The sequence below is a fragment of the Hydra viridissima genome, unplaced genomic scaffold (genome assembly GCF_058129835.1).
Source record: "Hydra viridissima isolate aposymbiotic clone 2 unplaced genomic scaffold, HvirCarnegie_v1 scaffold_6, whole genome shotgun sequence".
NCBI classification, from domain to species: Eukaryota; Metazoa; Cnidaria; class Hydrozoa; order Anthoathecata; family Hydridae; genus Hydra; species Hydra viridissima.
The window spans coordinates 3,257,022-3,273,894 of NW_028324305.1; the positions used below are offsets into that span (position 1 = coordinate 3,257,022).

The following is a 16,873-nucleotide window of genomic DNA, read 5'->3' on the forward strand; positions in this document are numbered from 1 at the left end:
GGGTGGGTTGAGACAAATTTTATAACCATTTTGTTCTTAAGGGATCCAAGCTCTTTACTTGAAATTTTAGATGATTATTACTTATTAATTTGATTACTTAAACTACTATGTTACTTAATTATCAATGTTTCTAATTTGGCACCATTATCAGCAATTTTCCCTTGGTCCCTATCTTAATGTCTTGTAATGAGGTTTCATCAAATTCTTTTACCTTTGCTTTTAATGCACAACATCAACTGCCTTTCGGTATGGGTCGTCCATCCGCTTTCATACACTTTCTGCCAAACATCCCCAAAAATTTTCAAATTGGTCTTACTTGAGGAAGATTTGGTGGCTTTATGTCACCGGGTACGTAATTGACGTTATCTAACCGGCATAAAACCTTCGTAGTTTAATGTGCGCTTGCCAAATCTGGCCAAAAGAGATATTTTTCATCATTGTGAAATAAAAGACTAATGTTTTACCAAACATTTTTTCAAGAATGTCCAGACTTATCGCTGGAGCATTGATTTATCGCACAAATACCTCAGAAAACCCCCTTTTAGATTACGCAATCCATACAAACATGTGCTTCGGATATTTCTCTGTCTTTATATCTCTCTTTATCTGGACAATCTCTACATTGCCTGTGAAAATCCATCATTACCGGATATTCTATCACAATAGAATTTGAAATACTTTTCAGCGTCCATAACAAGCATATTATCTGACCAACATAGATGATTTACCAGCTTTCGATTTAGGTTTATTTGACTTTTGAACTAACTGTTCATTGTATTTAAGTTTTTTTTGACGTGTTTTCTAATGAACATCTGCTTGAGTTAGTTGACGACGTATGGTTGAGCGACTTGATGAAAATTTTCGAGCTAGTTTAGGCAAAGTTACACCAACATAATTTTTCGCAGCTCTTTCCAAATTATCCCTATTCTTATCGTTCCACACCTTCGGTTGAAAATCTTTCTGTTTTTGTTTAATATCTTTACCTTACCTGCATCTCTTGCATGGAAAGGTAAAGATATTAAATAACACTTACCTTCCCTCATCTCTTCCCAATCCTCTTGCATGAAATGATTTATCACAATAGGATCTGTATCATGTGGATTTTTTTACAAGAAAAGTTTTTACGTTTTTCCTTAAAATCTCTCCTTCTTGAAAATTAAGATTTTCAAGAAAGAGAGATTTTAAGGAAAAATTTTGATTTGAAATTTTATGATAATATTCCTTAATGTAAGCTATTGGTGCTTGATTTAAGTAATTACAAATAGTTCCATGGGATTTCAAAGTGTGGCAAAAAAATTTAACTTTTGTCTCAATTCACACGTTCAACCCGTCACTTTGACCCTTTTGTTCATTTTATGAATATTTTTATTTAAATGTCATACTACGGATATAATACTAATGGTGATTTTTTACCCCATTTTAGTAGTGGCTAATTTGGATTAGGTTATTGATTTACATTTCAAGCAACAATTACGTTTTTGATATAAAGTAATTGAGTTGCTGATTAAACAAGAGAAACTTATTTATTCACCTTTAGATTTTTTAAACGAAAAAGCTCTATCATTTTTTTCTTTTCGTTTGGATATTGTACGTGGACTTAAAATGAACTCAGAAAAGTTAGGGGCTTTTTTTTTTTTACTTTGCTTCCATTTAGCGCTATCCCATTCTTCAAAAGATAGACGAAACGAAAAATGTACCCTCTCAGGTCAGACGCTTCTTTATACTTTAAGGTTTCTTTATACTTTAAAGTCCTGGTAAAATTTTCTTCTGTAACTATTTTCGTAAAAAAAAAAAAAACTGATCGCAAAAAACTTGCAAAACATGTTTCACTTTAAATTATCAAAATTTAACAAAAAGTTGCTCCTTTTTATAATGTTGTAGATCCGTTGATTTGGCCTGATGATTTTTTTCTATCACTAAAGTCAAACCATTCTGGGAGCTTGTGCACGAAGATGTGTGATTTAAAGAATGAGAAAAAAGATCACGAAGCTGTTCACTTGTGTTACGCCAATAAAAACGTTAATCCTTTCATTTTCATCCAACCATCAGAAGTCCATGGGTTTAAATGCGAAAAATTTAAGTTTAAGAAAGATAAAGGTTCTTGTGGCAAAAAAAATTATATCTGTGTGCCGAAGCCTTCTCCTCTAGAGTTTGAATGGAGATCAAGGGATGAGAATGGGTGCGACGGACTAAGTTGCATTGGATTTAATGCAACAAGTTCAGGTCCGAAGCATTGGAGTAACTATATTTTATGCAGCAAGAATGCGAAAATTTCAGGTAAATCATAGCTAAGTATATTTTGAAAAAGAAATTCTCACTTCACCACAATATAAATTACACTTCAAGTAATATATATTATAAAGATATAGTAATAATAATCATTATAGTACACTATTTCCCAAATCCTTTCAGTGTGCGTTAAGAAGCTACAATGTCTGAACAAACCATGCATCAATGGCAATTGTACAGATTTAAAAGAGGACTATCGTTGCGACTGCACACCGGGGTTTACTGGTAGAAATTGTGAAACAAACATCAATGAGTGTTTGACCAATCCTTGTCAAAATAATGGAACGTGTGTAGATAAAGTAAATGATTATGAGTGCCAGTGTAGCGCTGACTGGGGAGGAAAAAATTGTAATGTAAGTAAAAGTTTAATCTAATCTCAAAACAAGTTATCTCAAAAAATGAATGAGGTATTATTACCTAATTACCTTATTCCTAATTAGGTAATAAATTAACTAATTAGGAATTAGGTAATTTATTGAATAAATTGTATTTCTAGTTTAAAGCTTAGCTTGTTAAATTTAGTTGGATATCGTGGATAACTGCAAATCAAGCCCGTGCATCCATGGTTCATGTCAGGATCTTTTTGGTGATTATAAATGTAATTGTATAAAATATTGGAGCGGAAAGAATTGCAGCATAGATACTTCACCGTGCTCTAAATCACCATGTAAAAACAACGCAAAATGCAAATCTTTAGATAACAATGACTATGAATGTATTTGCGAAAGTGACTGGGGAGGTAAAAACTGTCATGTAAGGCAATTGTTAAAACTTAATTTCATTTGTAGGGATTGTACATAATTGTTTGTGGAACAAAACTCATTGGGCTTGCGTGCCCTCAATTCGAATTTTGGAAAATAAAGTTAAAGCCATTCATTTTAACAACTAGTAGGAATCATGAACCCACCAATCACAAAACTCCCTCTGCATTACAAACAACAATTTTATCGAGGTTGAAACAAAGTGTATGAATAAAATTCAAATTTAATCCTCCTCTTACTGTAAAATTTTATCCTCAAGTCTTTCTATGTTGTTTCTAAGGGACATTTTTTATGCCGTTCACTGAAATCCGTTTCCACCACTTTTACAGAATTGTCATTATCTAATCATTATTTTCTTTATTTATTCTTTATCCTTCATGTGTATCAGTTGAATAATAACTATATGGTTGAGGTTATTTTTAATTTTCTGTTTTTAATTTTAGTTGGATTTGGTAGATAATTGTAAAACAAACCCGTGTCTGCATGGTTCATGCCATGATCTCTTTGCTGATTATAAATGCAATTGCACAAAATATTGGAGCGGAAAGAACTGCAGCGTCGATATTTCACCATGTTCTAAATCTCCATGTAAAAACAATGCAAAATGTAAGTCTTTAGACAACAATAACTATGAATGTGTTTGCGAAAAAGACTGGGGAGGTAAAGACTGCAATGTAAGTAACAAACATTTATCAAATTATTACTATTATCATTTATAAATTATTATTATTTAACTTAGATTTTAATAGTAGTAGTAGCCGTAGTAGTAGCAGCAGTAATATATAAAAACTACTACTTAACTAGTATTTGTATTTAAATTTTACAACCATTATTAACAATAGCATTTTTATAGTAATTCTTTTTTTTTTTTTTTTTTTTTCTTAAAAGTTATTACTTAGAGAGAAAAAGATTTTTTTAATATATATCATGATATACTTAAAAGTAATATTTATTTAGATTGACACCGCAGACAGCTGCATATCAAATCCCTGTTTAAACAACGGTACATGTCTTGATTTAGTGAACAACTACACTTGTATATGCGATAAACATTGGGCGGGCCGAAACTGCGAAACAGATGTTTCTCTGTGCGCTAGTTTTCCCTGTATGAACAATGGAAGCTGTAAACCTTGGAATGACGATTATATGTGCCTATGTGAAAAAGACTGGTGGGGAAAGAATTGCAATATCTCTGCTTGCACTCAACAACCATGCAAAAATGATGGGAGCTGTGTTCGATTAGGAAAAGACTATAAATGTGAATGTAAAAATAATTGGGGTGGAAAAAATTGCGATGTAAGCAGTGTTTCTAAAATGAACATTTAAGTTGGTTCTTTGGTTCCCTTACATCAAAATCCCAAATTTTAACTGAGATTTCGATTGATAGCATTCCTATTATATCATTATTACAAAACTGAAACTTACAAAGAATTTGATGGTCTACAGAGACCATCGATCCTTTTTTTTTTTTTTTTTTTTTTTACCTTACATTAAAACTTGATTAATTTCTATCATTCTTATTTTATTTACACATTTAGGAGGATATGGAGTATAACTGTTTTCCCAACCCTTGTCTGAATCTTGGCGTTTGTATTGACCTTGTTAATGATTATCGTTGCACTTGTGGTAAGCAATGGGTAGGAAAGAATTGCGATATAAAAGTGTCGCCATGCTCCAGTTTGCCTTGCAACAATGGCGCAATATGCCAAGCAATAGAAGATGATTTCAAATGTATGTGTAAACCTGGTTGGTCTGGTAAAACATGTGACGTGGAGAAACTCATGTGTAGGCCAAATGTTTGCTTAAACAACGGAACTTGTTTAGAAATAGAAAACGACTTCAAATGTATATGTAAAGCGGGTTTTACTGGAAAATTTTGTCAAACCGAAGGTATGTTGCATAAATCAACTTAAGATCTATAAAATTAAGTTTAAAATATCAATATACATTCTAAGTAAAAGTCCGAGTCCTGGGTAAAGTTTTTATCTTCTGTGTAAGTGGTAATAAAAAAAACTTTAGAATTGTAACTTTGAAGTTTCCTGAAAATATTTTCTTGATATATTTTTGTATTTCTTCCAGAAACCTGCAACTCTACAAATTGTATTCATGGAATGTGCACCGAAAAAAATAACGTTACCTTCTGTCAATGCAATGAAGGTTTTCGTGGTATAAATTGCGATTTAGATGTAAACGAATGTCTGAACTCACCTTGTCAAAATAGTGGCTATTGTCAAAACAAGATTGGGACATTCCATTGTTTCTGTCCTGCAGGATTGACAGGCTTACTCTGCGAAAAAGGTAAAATCTAACTTGAGTTCTAAAATTTAAGTTGAATTTTATAACAATAAAATGTTCAACATCTTTTTACAGTTAGACAAAGTTTCTTATTTATGTATGTATGAATACATACATACCTACATACATAAATACATACATACATACATACATACATACATACATACATACATACATACATACATACATACATACATACATACATACATACATACATACATACATACATACATACATACATACATACATACATACATACATACATACATACATACATACATACATACATACATACATACATACATACATACATACATACATACATACATACATACATACATACATACATACATACATACATACATACATACATACATACATACATACATACATACATACATACGAACCTCAGGGGCCTGTGTTATAAACACAATTACATACGTATTTGACATGTCTGTAAATTCCTATTTCTGTGCCATAAACCTCAAAATACGTACAAAATATTTGTAGTACGGACAAATTAACTATGAATAAACCATCATAACTAGGGACATTTCTTCTTAAATTGCTGTAATAAACAAATCAAGGTTATCATTTCCCCACTGAGCTAAATGAAAGACAGAAAGATACTTAGTTTTCAAAGACAAATTTTTACTAGTACGTGCAAATTAGTTTTTAAATCGTTTACTTAACCCTTTATTGTTCACTGTTGCCATATGACAACAAAAACATTGAATTGATTCTAATTGATTCCTGTTCTGTAAATTATCAATTTAGTGATGATTTTTCATAAATCCAACTTTGTTTTTCTTATTCTAGTCAATGCTATGATTGTTGCGCTAATTGAAAATGGGTTAAATTTACCATACTTTTGGGTTACTTTTGTAAGCAAAAGGTACATGCAACCTTTAGCCCTACTCAACTGATAATCAACTGAAATTCTTCCCTCTTTTTATTTTTTATTTATAACAAGTGTATAGTTGTTTTAAATATATCAAAATTAGGCTTTGTGTATAAAGCTGAATTAGGGTAAATAAAATTGTTGCCGTACGGCAACATTAAACAATAGCGGCAGTAATTTTTAACCATTCAGCTTTTTGTGCCAATACCAATTAGCGATGTACTCCATGATTTGTTGAATCATTGGCCGGAGTTCCACAAAAATAAGAAATGCTGCAGATATTGTTTGACTGGTTACATTCGTGCATACTGCACCAAGTGCAAATTATGTATATGTTTGACAGGCGGGAAAAACTGTTTTCAAGAATTTCATAAAAAAGAATGTTAAGCACAGAGTTTTTAAGATCAAAAGATGTCATTGTTAAAACTTAGATTAGGTTCTCTTTTTATATAACAGTTTTAAAAATAAAAAGGCTTCTTTGATATTCACATAGTCAAATTGACCTCTGCACACTCACCCCCTCCCCTGACACTCCTTGTTGAGCTAAGTATATTTCTCGATGTAGTAATTATTTTATGATTGAAAATATCATGTAATGTGAACAAGTTTTATTTAACAAGTTCTATGTATAGTTTGCTAGCATATTTAAACAAAATAGCACGAAAGCAATCTTTTTAAAAAAATTTTTTTCTTATTACCTTTATCGTTAAAGTTGCCAAACGACAACAATTAAACTTTAGGTGTTACTGTATTTGAAAAATATTTGTTTTTTTTTTTCTTCATATCTTTATAATATTCATTAGAAAAAATCATTTCAATAATTTTTTTAACAGTTTTTTTAATATTCGACCAATAAAGGGTTAAAATCTTGGTAGCACATTGCAAAAAGTCAAAAATGTATTTTAATCTTTCTTTAAAATCATTAAACATAAGTTCAAGTTCACATGATGTGACATTAGTAAAAAATAAAAACAAAATTATAGATAAAATCACCTCTTTTTGACATTGAAACTGAAAAATCTGATCAAACAAAAGAATGCATAGTTGCCAAAAGGCTTTGTTTTGATTTGGATTTATTTGTTAACAACAACAATCCACGAAAAATATCCGTAGTTACGTTGGTTTTTACAACATATGTTATAAAATAATGCACTAGTTATTCTTGAACAAACGTCCGAGAATAACGAGCGCCTTATTTTTACAATATCCGTACTCATAAACTATGAAATTTTCTTCTTGACTTAGGAACATTCGTAAATTACGTACGTTACCTGGTTTATAACACAGGCCGCAGGACACAGGCTTAAATATTTTTAAAGAGGCGCTGTACTAATTTTCTTTAACAGGTTAAAGAATGGTATAAAATGTAATTGTATTTTCAAAGTAAATGATTTATAGACTAAATGAATCACTAATTTACTTTCTTTATAACTTATTTTGTCTTCATAAAATTATCACATATTTTTTTGTTTTACTACTTAAAACTTTCACAAATTCACATAAATTCGCACAAATTCAAAAAAAAAATTTTACACACACCAGTTGGCACTGATGCTCCTGATATTTCATCAAAATATACTTTTCTAAGAATCAATTTAACAGTAAGTTGCTTTGCATACTGTGTAATCATATTCAAGATTACATGTATATCTAATATTTACCAACATAGTTATTATCTTTTCTGTAAAATGTTATATATGAAGAGTAGTGAGGATTTTGAAAAAAATTCCCGACAACAGACTGACAAAACAGATCAAAAGTGTAAGAAAAAGGTGAAAGAAAAAGGAAACTTAAAGCAACAGTTGATGATCCACATGATGATGATCCACATGATGGCTCAACTAGAATGCCCAAAGAAATGACAATTATTGGAAAGTTTCAATTTTTTGTACAAAATGAAAAATCTAGAAATGGCAGGTTTAAAGTAGTTGCTAAAGTATTGAAAAAATCGTGGGAAAAGTTAAAATTTCCATTCGTACCAGAAAATTGAGCCTCCTGCTAGAGCAAGAAAAGCAAAACAGTATTTTACTTCAAAAACTGGTTTTGAGACAACTTATTTAAGTTCCTCTAAATCAGAAAGAGTTTACAAACAACGATCAGACCATGGTATTGACATCCCTAAAACAACTCAATCTGCATTTTATAAGGCACCTCTTTGAGAACCACAGAAAACGCAGCAGAGCATAGAAGAAACTCTTAAAAATTAAAATTGGGTTTTGCAATTTGATGGTAAGAAAATCAATAAGCAAAATATTCGAGTTGTATTAAACAATCAAAGCTGCGAAGTTTACTTAGTTACTCTTGGTTGCTTAGTTACACTAACTGCTTAGTTGCGACCCTTAGTAATTGAAAAGCGTTACCACTGCTCAATCGAATAACTGAAGTAAGGTAAGTATGGGTATTAAGGCCCACCTTTGTCGAATGCGCGGTAAAGAAATGCTGATTTTTTTTTGCTGCCAGTGATAAAACCAGATAACTCTAATATTTTAATGTCGAAAAAAAGTTTCACAATTTATTTTTTCCCTAACTTTGGATTAGTGGGCCTTATTACCCGCCGGGCCTTAATACCCATACTTACCTTATTAGACCAATATTAATTATGGGAAAGCATTAATGTTACAATCTGTGATACCGCAAGTGTCAAAAGTGGAGTAAAAAATGGAGTTGTTGTAATGTCAACAGAAGTTTAACGAAAAGAGCATTCTTATACCTCAGTATTAAGGATGTGAAAAACACGTGTTGGACACGTGTCTTAAGGCATTCAAATGGAATGGTGGAAAGACGTCTCCAAATACATTTTATAATTTTGTACAAAAAGAAATCATTAAAAACTATGCAAGTTTTAGAAATGATTTTCAACAAAAAACAAGTTCAAAAAATTAAATGGCGTGATGATAAAATGGCGCGATGATTAAATGGCGCGGTTTTATACCAATTGGGAAATGTTTCCATTAATTACCTGATATTAAAACCTTACCTGATATTAATAATGCAAGGTAGTACTCTTGAGCAATTTATGTCTTACTTGCTTTTGTGCTACTCTAAGAAAAATATAAACTGATCAATGAAATTTGTGGACTGATTTGTGGAGCTTGGTTTTAATGTTTAGTTCACTGCAGATAATTATGAAAAATCGTCAAAAAATTTAAAAAAACGCTAAAACGCATGCATTATTTTTAAAAAACATTGGAAAAGAGACAACACAGCAATTCAAACATAAAGAAATATTAGTTGTTCCTCATAAGCAACTAAAATCATGCAAAAATTAAAAAGCGTGATAAAATCAACTTAAAGTTTATTTTTACCAAACAATTGATTGTATTGTACATTATTCAGTTTTTACTACTAAATCTTTTTATGCATTTTGGTATAGTCATGAGTATTAATTTACCCCATCACAAAATTCCAAAAATAGTTCTTATATTTCTCGGTTTTTGAAATAACATAAGGTTTTAAGGTTATATAAGATTTTTGAAATAACATCACCAATGTCTTTTTCAGTGTTTTTATACCAAAATTTATTTTGTAAGACCATGGCCATACGAGGTTGTGAAAATATTGTAACCCTAATGTGTATATATATATAAACTTTGTGTAGAGTGCGATAATGGTAAATACGGTTTTAATTGCGATCAAACGTGCAAGTGTTTAAACGGTGCTGAATGTGACAAAGCAACTGGTTTTTGTACTTGCTTGACAGGCTGGGAGGGAGAGCATTGTGATAAAAGTAAGTATAAGTAGAAGAAAAAGTTTAAATTTCTTTATAAAACAACAATAGTTCAATAGTAATAACTTGATTATATTTAATAGTTCAACAGTAATAATTTGTTTGTATTTAATACTTTTAGCAACCCAGCCAAAGTAGCCGTTGGTGTCAATCTAATAAAAAAAGTAATCAAGAGCGGTTTTAAGTATCAGCTGTAACTTAACGAATATTATTTAATTCTTATAATTTACTTTGTCTTACAACCGATGAAATAAGTTGTATTAACTTTTTGTTCTCTCAACACACCATATTGAAATAAGCTGCAGAGTTAAAAAAATAAATAAATTTCAGCTCAAACAAATCTAAATCAAATCTTAGAAATTTAAAGTGACAAAGGGGGAGTTGGGCGAGGTATTATTGAAAGGACGCACTAAAATATAAACAAGCGAAGGAAACAAATATAGCAATCAATTTCTTTTAAGAACAATTAAACAGCAAGAAATATTACAGGCAAGGAGGTGTTAACACTTTAAGCAGTCTGCTCGTTTTCTTACTAAAATTTGAGCTTACAATACCGCAGGAGAGGTTCCGATAGGGAATAATTTCATGTCTTTATCTGTCAATTTGAAATGCATTTTATTGATATTAGTTTTTCTATGAATAATGATCTAGAAAGAGAGAAAATACCAAGAAACAAGTGATTAGAAATAATTAGAACTTTCAGTAATTTTATTTAAATAAACGAGACAACATTTTTTACTTACTTCGCCAGTTAAATCGCTGCTGTAACCGGTTTTCAATGAACTAACATGTATAGCTATAGTAGAATACTTTTTCATGTATGCCTGGACGCGAGAACATACGGCGTCTTCCTCATTGTTATGACCCAATATAACAAAAGATATATTCTACAAAAAGAGCATGAAATGAGATAAGCATTTGTGATTGGTTTTTCCATTAATAACGAATAGTAATGAAAAAAAATTCAAACATCAGTCTTTTAAGATCTTTTTAAGCGTTTAAAACAGTAAAAGATTTTTTTGGTGCGACAAATTTGTAAGCATAAGTAAATTTTCAAGCTGTTTTTTTGAGTTAAACATATTTTAATTGAATAAAACTGTTGCACAATATTTTAAAGGCTAAAAACAAAAGTCAGCATCGCAAGTTTTCTACGGAAATTTATCTTTGTTTAAATGTATACATTATTGTAAGTTCGGTTATTTTCTTTCAAGTTTTTACTTTAAGCGTTACTATTCATTATTAACACAAGAAAAAAGCCGATGCTTAAAGTAAAATATAAGTGCTAAAAATCAAACAAAATATCGATACGACAACATGTAACTCAGAGCATAACAGCTAAAGCACTCAGCAGACAGCATGAGCCAATAAAAGCGATACATTTTCTTACTGATGAGCAAATTACATCATTTAGAATTAAGCATCGACTTTTATGTACCGCAAAACTCGTAAAGAAAACGTTTGCGCTGTATAAAATTAGGCTCAGCAAAAAATAACAAATTTTTAAATTGAAATCATAAAATGAGTTTTAATTTTCGCAAGCTGACATGGAAATATTAAATTTAGAAACAAGAGTCTAATTGTTTAACACTAGAAGCCCAAGGTGGATCATTATTTAGATATTATAATATCTAAATAGTTAAAGTCATAAAATATCATTTTATCAACTATAAAGTTTTAGCTTCAGCAAAGTATCAAAGTCGTGTTTGGATCAATTGATCCACCTTGGGGCTTCTAGTGTTAATCCTTTCTCAAGGATCTCAAGAAGTGATTCAGGTTCCTTTAAGTCATGTCTTTGGACTCATCGTAGTCTGATAGGCCTCTTTCTTGGAAGTCTTCTATTTCTTCTCAGGTCTTTGACTTCAAGGGCGCAGTTGCAGGAGACATTCTGGCAGGTGATCTTGTTTGGGTAGCTCATTTCTTCACTTATCAAAATTATCTTAAACATTAATTATAACTACTTTATAAAAATTTAAAACATATAGTCTTTTTTTTTTTATTAGAAAAACCAATGAAATTTTTAAAATTTGAAAAATACGTTGCTAAAATACGATCATACCGGATTGATTTGAAAAATACCTAATTCTTCGCGCCGACATTTTACAACTCAAAAGGTTTCTTATCGATTTCAACGATCTGGTAAGATAGCGCTTCGGAAAAAACTATTTTTTTTTTGTTTATTCTTATGAATATATGAAAAATTTAATCACGAGAAGTTCCAAGTGTCCACTTAATGTACATACTCAGTACCATAATGGTAACACACCTCTTTGCCATATTGAAGCGCCCCGGTTCAATTCTCGGTGATGCTCTACGCGCCCAGTTTCTCTGAACTGAATTCAGCTTGAGTTTAAATGTTATCAATCAAGAACTCAACATTTGATGCTGCAAATATTTAAAAACATCTATGATATGTTCTATGATAACCGGTTAAAAAAACAGCTCAAAATAGAGAAAAAAAAATATATCCGTGAAAAATAATTGTATTTTGTATTACTCGTAAATACCTTATTATGACATAACCACCGTTCAAACCGATTTTAACCGTGAACAAATACAAATTCGTGAAAAACTGACCATTTCAAGACCTTGGTGGAGTAAAGCAGAGTTTTTGCGAACAATCTTGAAGCAAACTCGAACTTAAGATGCGTTTCAAATAATTGTAAAAAACCATCGATTTCCATTAATCGTGGTACAGACAAAGAATGTTTTTTGCACTTGGTGGTTGTAACAAAATACCAAATAATTATGCATTTATAGGTATCGGTTACAGATAGTGGTATCATAAAAGATTTTAAGGCTCATTTAAATGACATGATGTAGCGTTATTTTCCTATAAATTAAATGCATAAAGTTGCAACTCTTTTGGACGCAAAATTAAAAATAAATTACAAGTAAAATAGTCACAAAAAAAAAGAGTTAAAAGAGGCATTAAAAAAGCATGTGATGAAATACTGCTCATAAAAAGCCACGTAAAAAAAGAATATATATATACATAATGAAAATTCAACACAATTTTAGGTAGATTTATTTGAAAATGAAGAAGTTGCCATCAATTACATTGATAGCTAATGGTACATCTTCGAATGATAATACTTTTTATTAAATTGATATTAAATTAATAACTACTGGTACCGATTATTATTAGAGATTAGTACATGTGGTATCAATTTGATAATAATCTGTATACAGATTAGTATTAAATTGATAGCTACTGGTACAGATTCGAATGATAATACTTTTTTGCATTAGAAAAATAAAACAGGACTCTATCTAAATTTGTCATAGACAGCACAGCCAGTGTTGTTAATTTCAACTGCTGGAAAAACACTAGACGATAGAAGAATACATCTCCATCTAGGCTGTGTTGATGGACTTACATTTCTATATGGTTTGAATAAATAAGAGTGTACGTATGTACTGTATTTGAACCATGAGCATTTTTAAAAATGTTTAATGTTTTTATATTTGCCTAAAAATTCCTAAAATTCTTTTTCTAATTTTTGTATGAATATAAAAGTTAAAATGCAATGAAAATATGATAAATGTATTATCGTTTTGGATGCAAGGACAAATCTAATAGGGATGGTGATAGAGCGGGGATGGAAAAATCTACATGCAGTTCAGGTGGGGATGGGGATAGTGTCTAACTCCATGAAACTCTCTAATTCACAGTGAATTAAAAGCACGTATAAATTGAAGCGAGTTACGTTAAAAATTGTTTGAAAAAGACCGATTTTTCACACAAAAAACAACGATAAACCGAAATGTTGTTACATCAATGTTTTTGGTGAGAAAAATGATTTCATAATGGCGGAAGAAAAAAAACCCGAGAAATTAGAGTTTTAGCTTAAATAGAAAGAGATTCAGCCGTAGGGAAAATGAAGAAGCAAAAAAAGCTAATAAATGATCTAACAATATCTAAGAAAAATCAAAGTCGTTTTTTATATGAAAACATTTTAATTATAAATAGAGCAATAGAATTAAACACTAAAATGACTTTTTAAATAAAACTTATTAAATGTAAATGAAATTTTAAAAAGTCCGTTTTGTGTGAATGGTTACCGAGGAAAATTTCAGTTGGTTTTTGTGTGAATGGTAACCGAGGATAATTTCAGTTGGTTTTTTTTCTTGTTTTTATAAGAAGAACTCAAGAGTAAACTTTTAGTTAAACAAAAAAGTAGCAAAAAAATAAATAAACCTATCAAACCTGCTTTTGTGTAGCTGCTTTGCAGTAATGTAAAAAATCTGCAACTATTTGAGCATTGAATCCAATGTTCACTAAAGCGGTAATATCATCAAGTATTATCAAAGAACTGTTGTTGATATTCTTACGGATAACATCCCACAGAACCTTTAATGAATACCCAGGAGAACTGAAATTATTTAAACATGTTGCAAACATTTTTTATTTAATTCTTAAGCATGAAACAATATAAGAGAAAAATGGATTTGATATCTAAAAAAATTTTATTTATAAAAGTTTTATTCTTATCATTTATCATCGTTATTTTTTTTATTATTTATCATTATCAGCATTCTTATTATATTACTATCATAATTATTCTTGTTGTTGTAGTTGTTGTCACTATTATTATCATTATTATCATTGTTACTATCATCATTCATTAAATAATCATGGTTAAATAATCATCAAACAATCCAACTCATAATCCAACTTGTAATCCAAAGGACTTGTTACCCTATCCAAATAATGTTTTTATTTTTATTTTAAATATATTGTAACATGAAGAAAATACGTTGAGCTCTAACTTCTGTTGCAATTAATTTCATTCTTTTTAGAAAATATTTGATTAGAGACAGATAGACAGATAGAAAATCCTATTTAAAACAAAAATAACTACCGATGACCATCAAATATGATTTCATCTTGACATTGCAAAAAACTGTCACAAATGTTTTTCATAATATCCACAAAGAAAAACTTTCCCTCATTTGAAGATGTTTGCAAATTTAAACCCTAAATTTAAAAAAAAACCAACAAAAAATTTACAGCTGTCAAAGTCATTTATAAAATTCAGACAAATTGTTTATTCTAGCATAAGATCAAAAATTATACACACACAGACACACACAGACACACAAAAGATTTTGTTAACTAATTTATGTTAATTTATTTAAAAAAAAAAAAAATCAATATCAAATAACTTGTTAACGCTAAAATATTTAAAAAAATGAATTTTGAGACAAAAAAAAAAAAAAAAATTTATATATCTAAAAAATGAAATGAAATTAAAAATATACGAGAGTAAGATGTAAATTTAAATCAAGAGCTTGATAAACTAATTTATACATGATTAACAGATAACTGTATGATTAATATAAAGCATTAACTGTATTTTAAGAGAGAGATATTTCAAGGAGATACTTTAATGACAACACTCATGAAGTGTAGCAAATAAGAGTAAACTTACAAACTTCTGACAAGCATTGCTGTAGTGTGTTAAAGTTTGAACAAAACCAAACAAGCAAACTTTCCCACCATCTAAAAAATAACTTAACAAATTGTTAACAAATATTACAAGAATGGAAAAAACAAAAATTTATATTGCAGCTATTAGATGAGTAAAAATATCAGTAAATATTAGCAAGATTATTGTTCCAACGTTAATGAGTCAACCAAATTCATTTTGTAAAAAAGAAAAAAATTTACTGTTAAAGAAAAATACATGTAAAAGAAATAATTTTATCACAATTCAATAAAGCTTTTTTATTTGAATTCACTCAGATTTTTAACATATTGGCATAAACTCTATTACTTTCCAAACTCTTTTATTTTCAGTACCACACTTTTAAAATTTCTGCTTTGTAAAAAAAATTATCATTTGTCATCATGGATTCAGTCTTCAATTCTGTTAAACAAGAATGAGACTAAAAGACTAAACAACGGTTCAGTAGTTCAATCAGCAGATGTTTGTTTGTGAAATTTTTAAATACTTACTTCTTAACACACTTGATATAAAATGGTGAATTAGAAAATTCCCATCAATATTGGAATCGGCAATTGTTATGAATTCACACTGAAACAAGTTTCAAATTTCATAAAAATCATGTTTTAACTTCTTACACAATAAACTTGCTAAAAACACTCATTTACAACGAAACTCATTTACAACAAAACTCATTTACAACGAAACTTATTTACAACGAAAATCATTTACAACGAAACTTATTTACAACGAAAATCATTTACAACGAAACTCATTTACAACGAAAATTGTGAGTTTTTTTTTTGTGTGAATGAAAGGGTTTGGATTATGTTAAAAATACTAATGATAATTGTACATGAAAAAAATTTTAAAAAACTATTAATTTACCTGTACAGTATTGAAATCTGTGAGTCCAAGTTGTTCATTTAAGTTAGTAAACATATTGCAGAAAGGATAAATCTTATAAATAAATATTAACTTTAAACTTAAAAAAAAGACAGATGGCTGTTTACTCAAAAAAAATCTGATAACATATTTCTAATGATGGACTTATTATTTACCCAATCAAAAAAATGATGATATTATTTACGCAATCAAAATAAGAATCTTACTTCTTGGTTTTTAAAACATCTAAAGTATTCTTTGAACAACGTTTTTTACACACTATGATATCAATTGCAACTGCATTTTATAAAAATTCTTTGCAATTATCTGGTTTAAGTTTTATTTGTAAATTAGATAACAACACTTTTTTCAAGTATTATTATGCTTGTGATATTCAGCTAACATAAACATTCAGCAAAAATGTATTGAAGAAGTAATACAGTAGAAAACTATTGATTTTTTATAATAAAAGGGGATTAAAAATGATACCCACCCATAAATATAAAAATGAACTCAAAGGGAACTTAAAATGGTACCCACCCATAAACTTTAAAATGGTACCCGTTGC

The 16,873-nt window shown here is 29.6% G+C and overlaps 2 protein-coding genes across 4 annotated transcripts; one reads left to right on the plus strand and one right to left on the minus strand.

Annotated features, from left to right (window-relative positions):
* The first annotated feature begins 1,533 nt into the window (after positions 1 to 1,533).
* On the plus strand, positions 1,534 to 10,224 carry LOC145190651 (uncharacterized). 2 transcript variants are annotated; one of them, XR_016453123.1, is made up of 10 exons: positions 1,534 to 1,705; positions 1,882 to 2,277; positions 2,413 to 2,642; positions 2,812 to 3,042; positions 3,494 to 3,859; positions 3,950 to 4,346; positions 4,589 to 4,940; positions 5,130 to 5,348; positions 9,845 to 9,973; positions 10,095 to 10,224. XR_016453123.1 is itself a non-coding variant. In XM_090089672.1 (10 exons), exons 1-10 carry the CDS (start codon positions 1,603 to 1,605, stop codon positions 10,109 to 10,111), a joined length of 2,247 nt encoding a protein of 748 aa, XP_089945798.1. In that variant the 5' UTR covers positions 1,545 to 1,602; the 3' UTR covers positions 10,112 to 10,224. The 2 variants fall into 2 exon arrangements, 1 of the variants encoding a protein (XP_089945798.1); XM_090089672.1 differs by having other exon boundaries at positions 1,545 to 1,705; positions 3,494 to 3,724; positions 4,008 to 4,346.
* A 189-nt stretch (positions 10,225 to 10,413) lies between these two features.
* Positions 10,414 to 16,448, minus strand: LOC145190077 (elongator complex protein 6-like). Of its 2 annotated transcripts, XM_090089676.1 has the most exons (7): positions 16,309 to 16,448; positions 15,933 to 16,011; positions 15,406 to 15,476; positions 14,836 to 14,951; positions 14,181 to 14,346; positions 10,717 to 10,860; positions 10,414 to 10,620 (listed from the first exon to the last, which is right to left on the minus strand). In XM_090089676.1, the coding sequence occupies exons 1-7, from the start codon at positions 16,360 to 16,362 to the stop codon at positions 10,519 to 10,521; spliced, it is 732 nt and encodes a 243-aa protein (XP_089945802.1). In that variant the 5' UTR covers positions 16,363 to 16,448; the 3' UTR covers positions 10,414 to 10,518. The 2 variants fall into 2 exon arrangements, with proteins under 2 accessions (XP_089945802.1, XP_089945803.1); XM_090089677.1 differs by lacking the exons at positions 10,414 to 10,620; positions 10,717 to 10,860 and adding an exon at positions 12,478 to 12,803.
* Between the last annotated feature and the right edge of the window lie 425 nt (positions 16,449 to 16,873).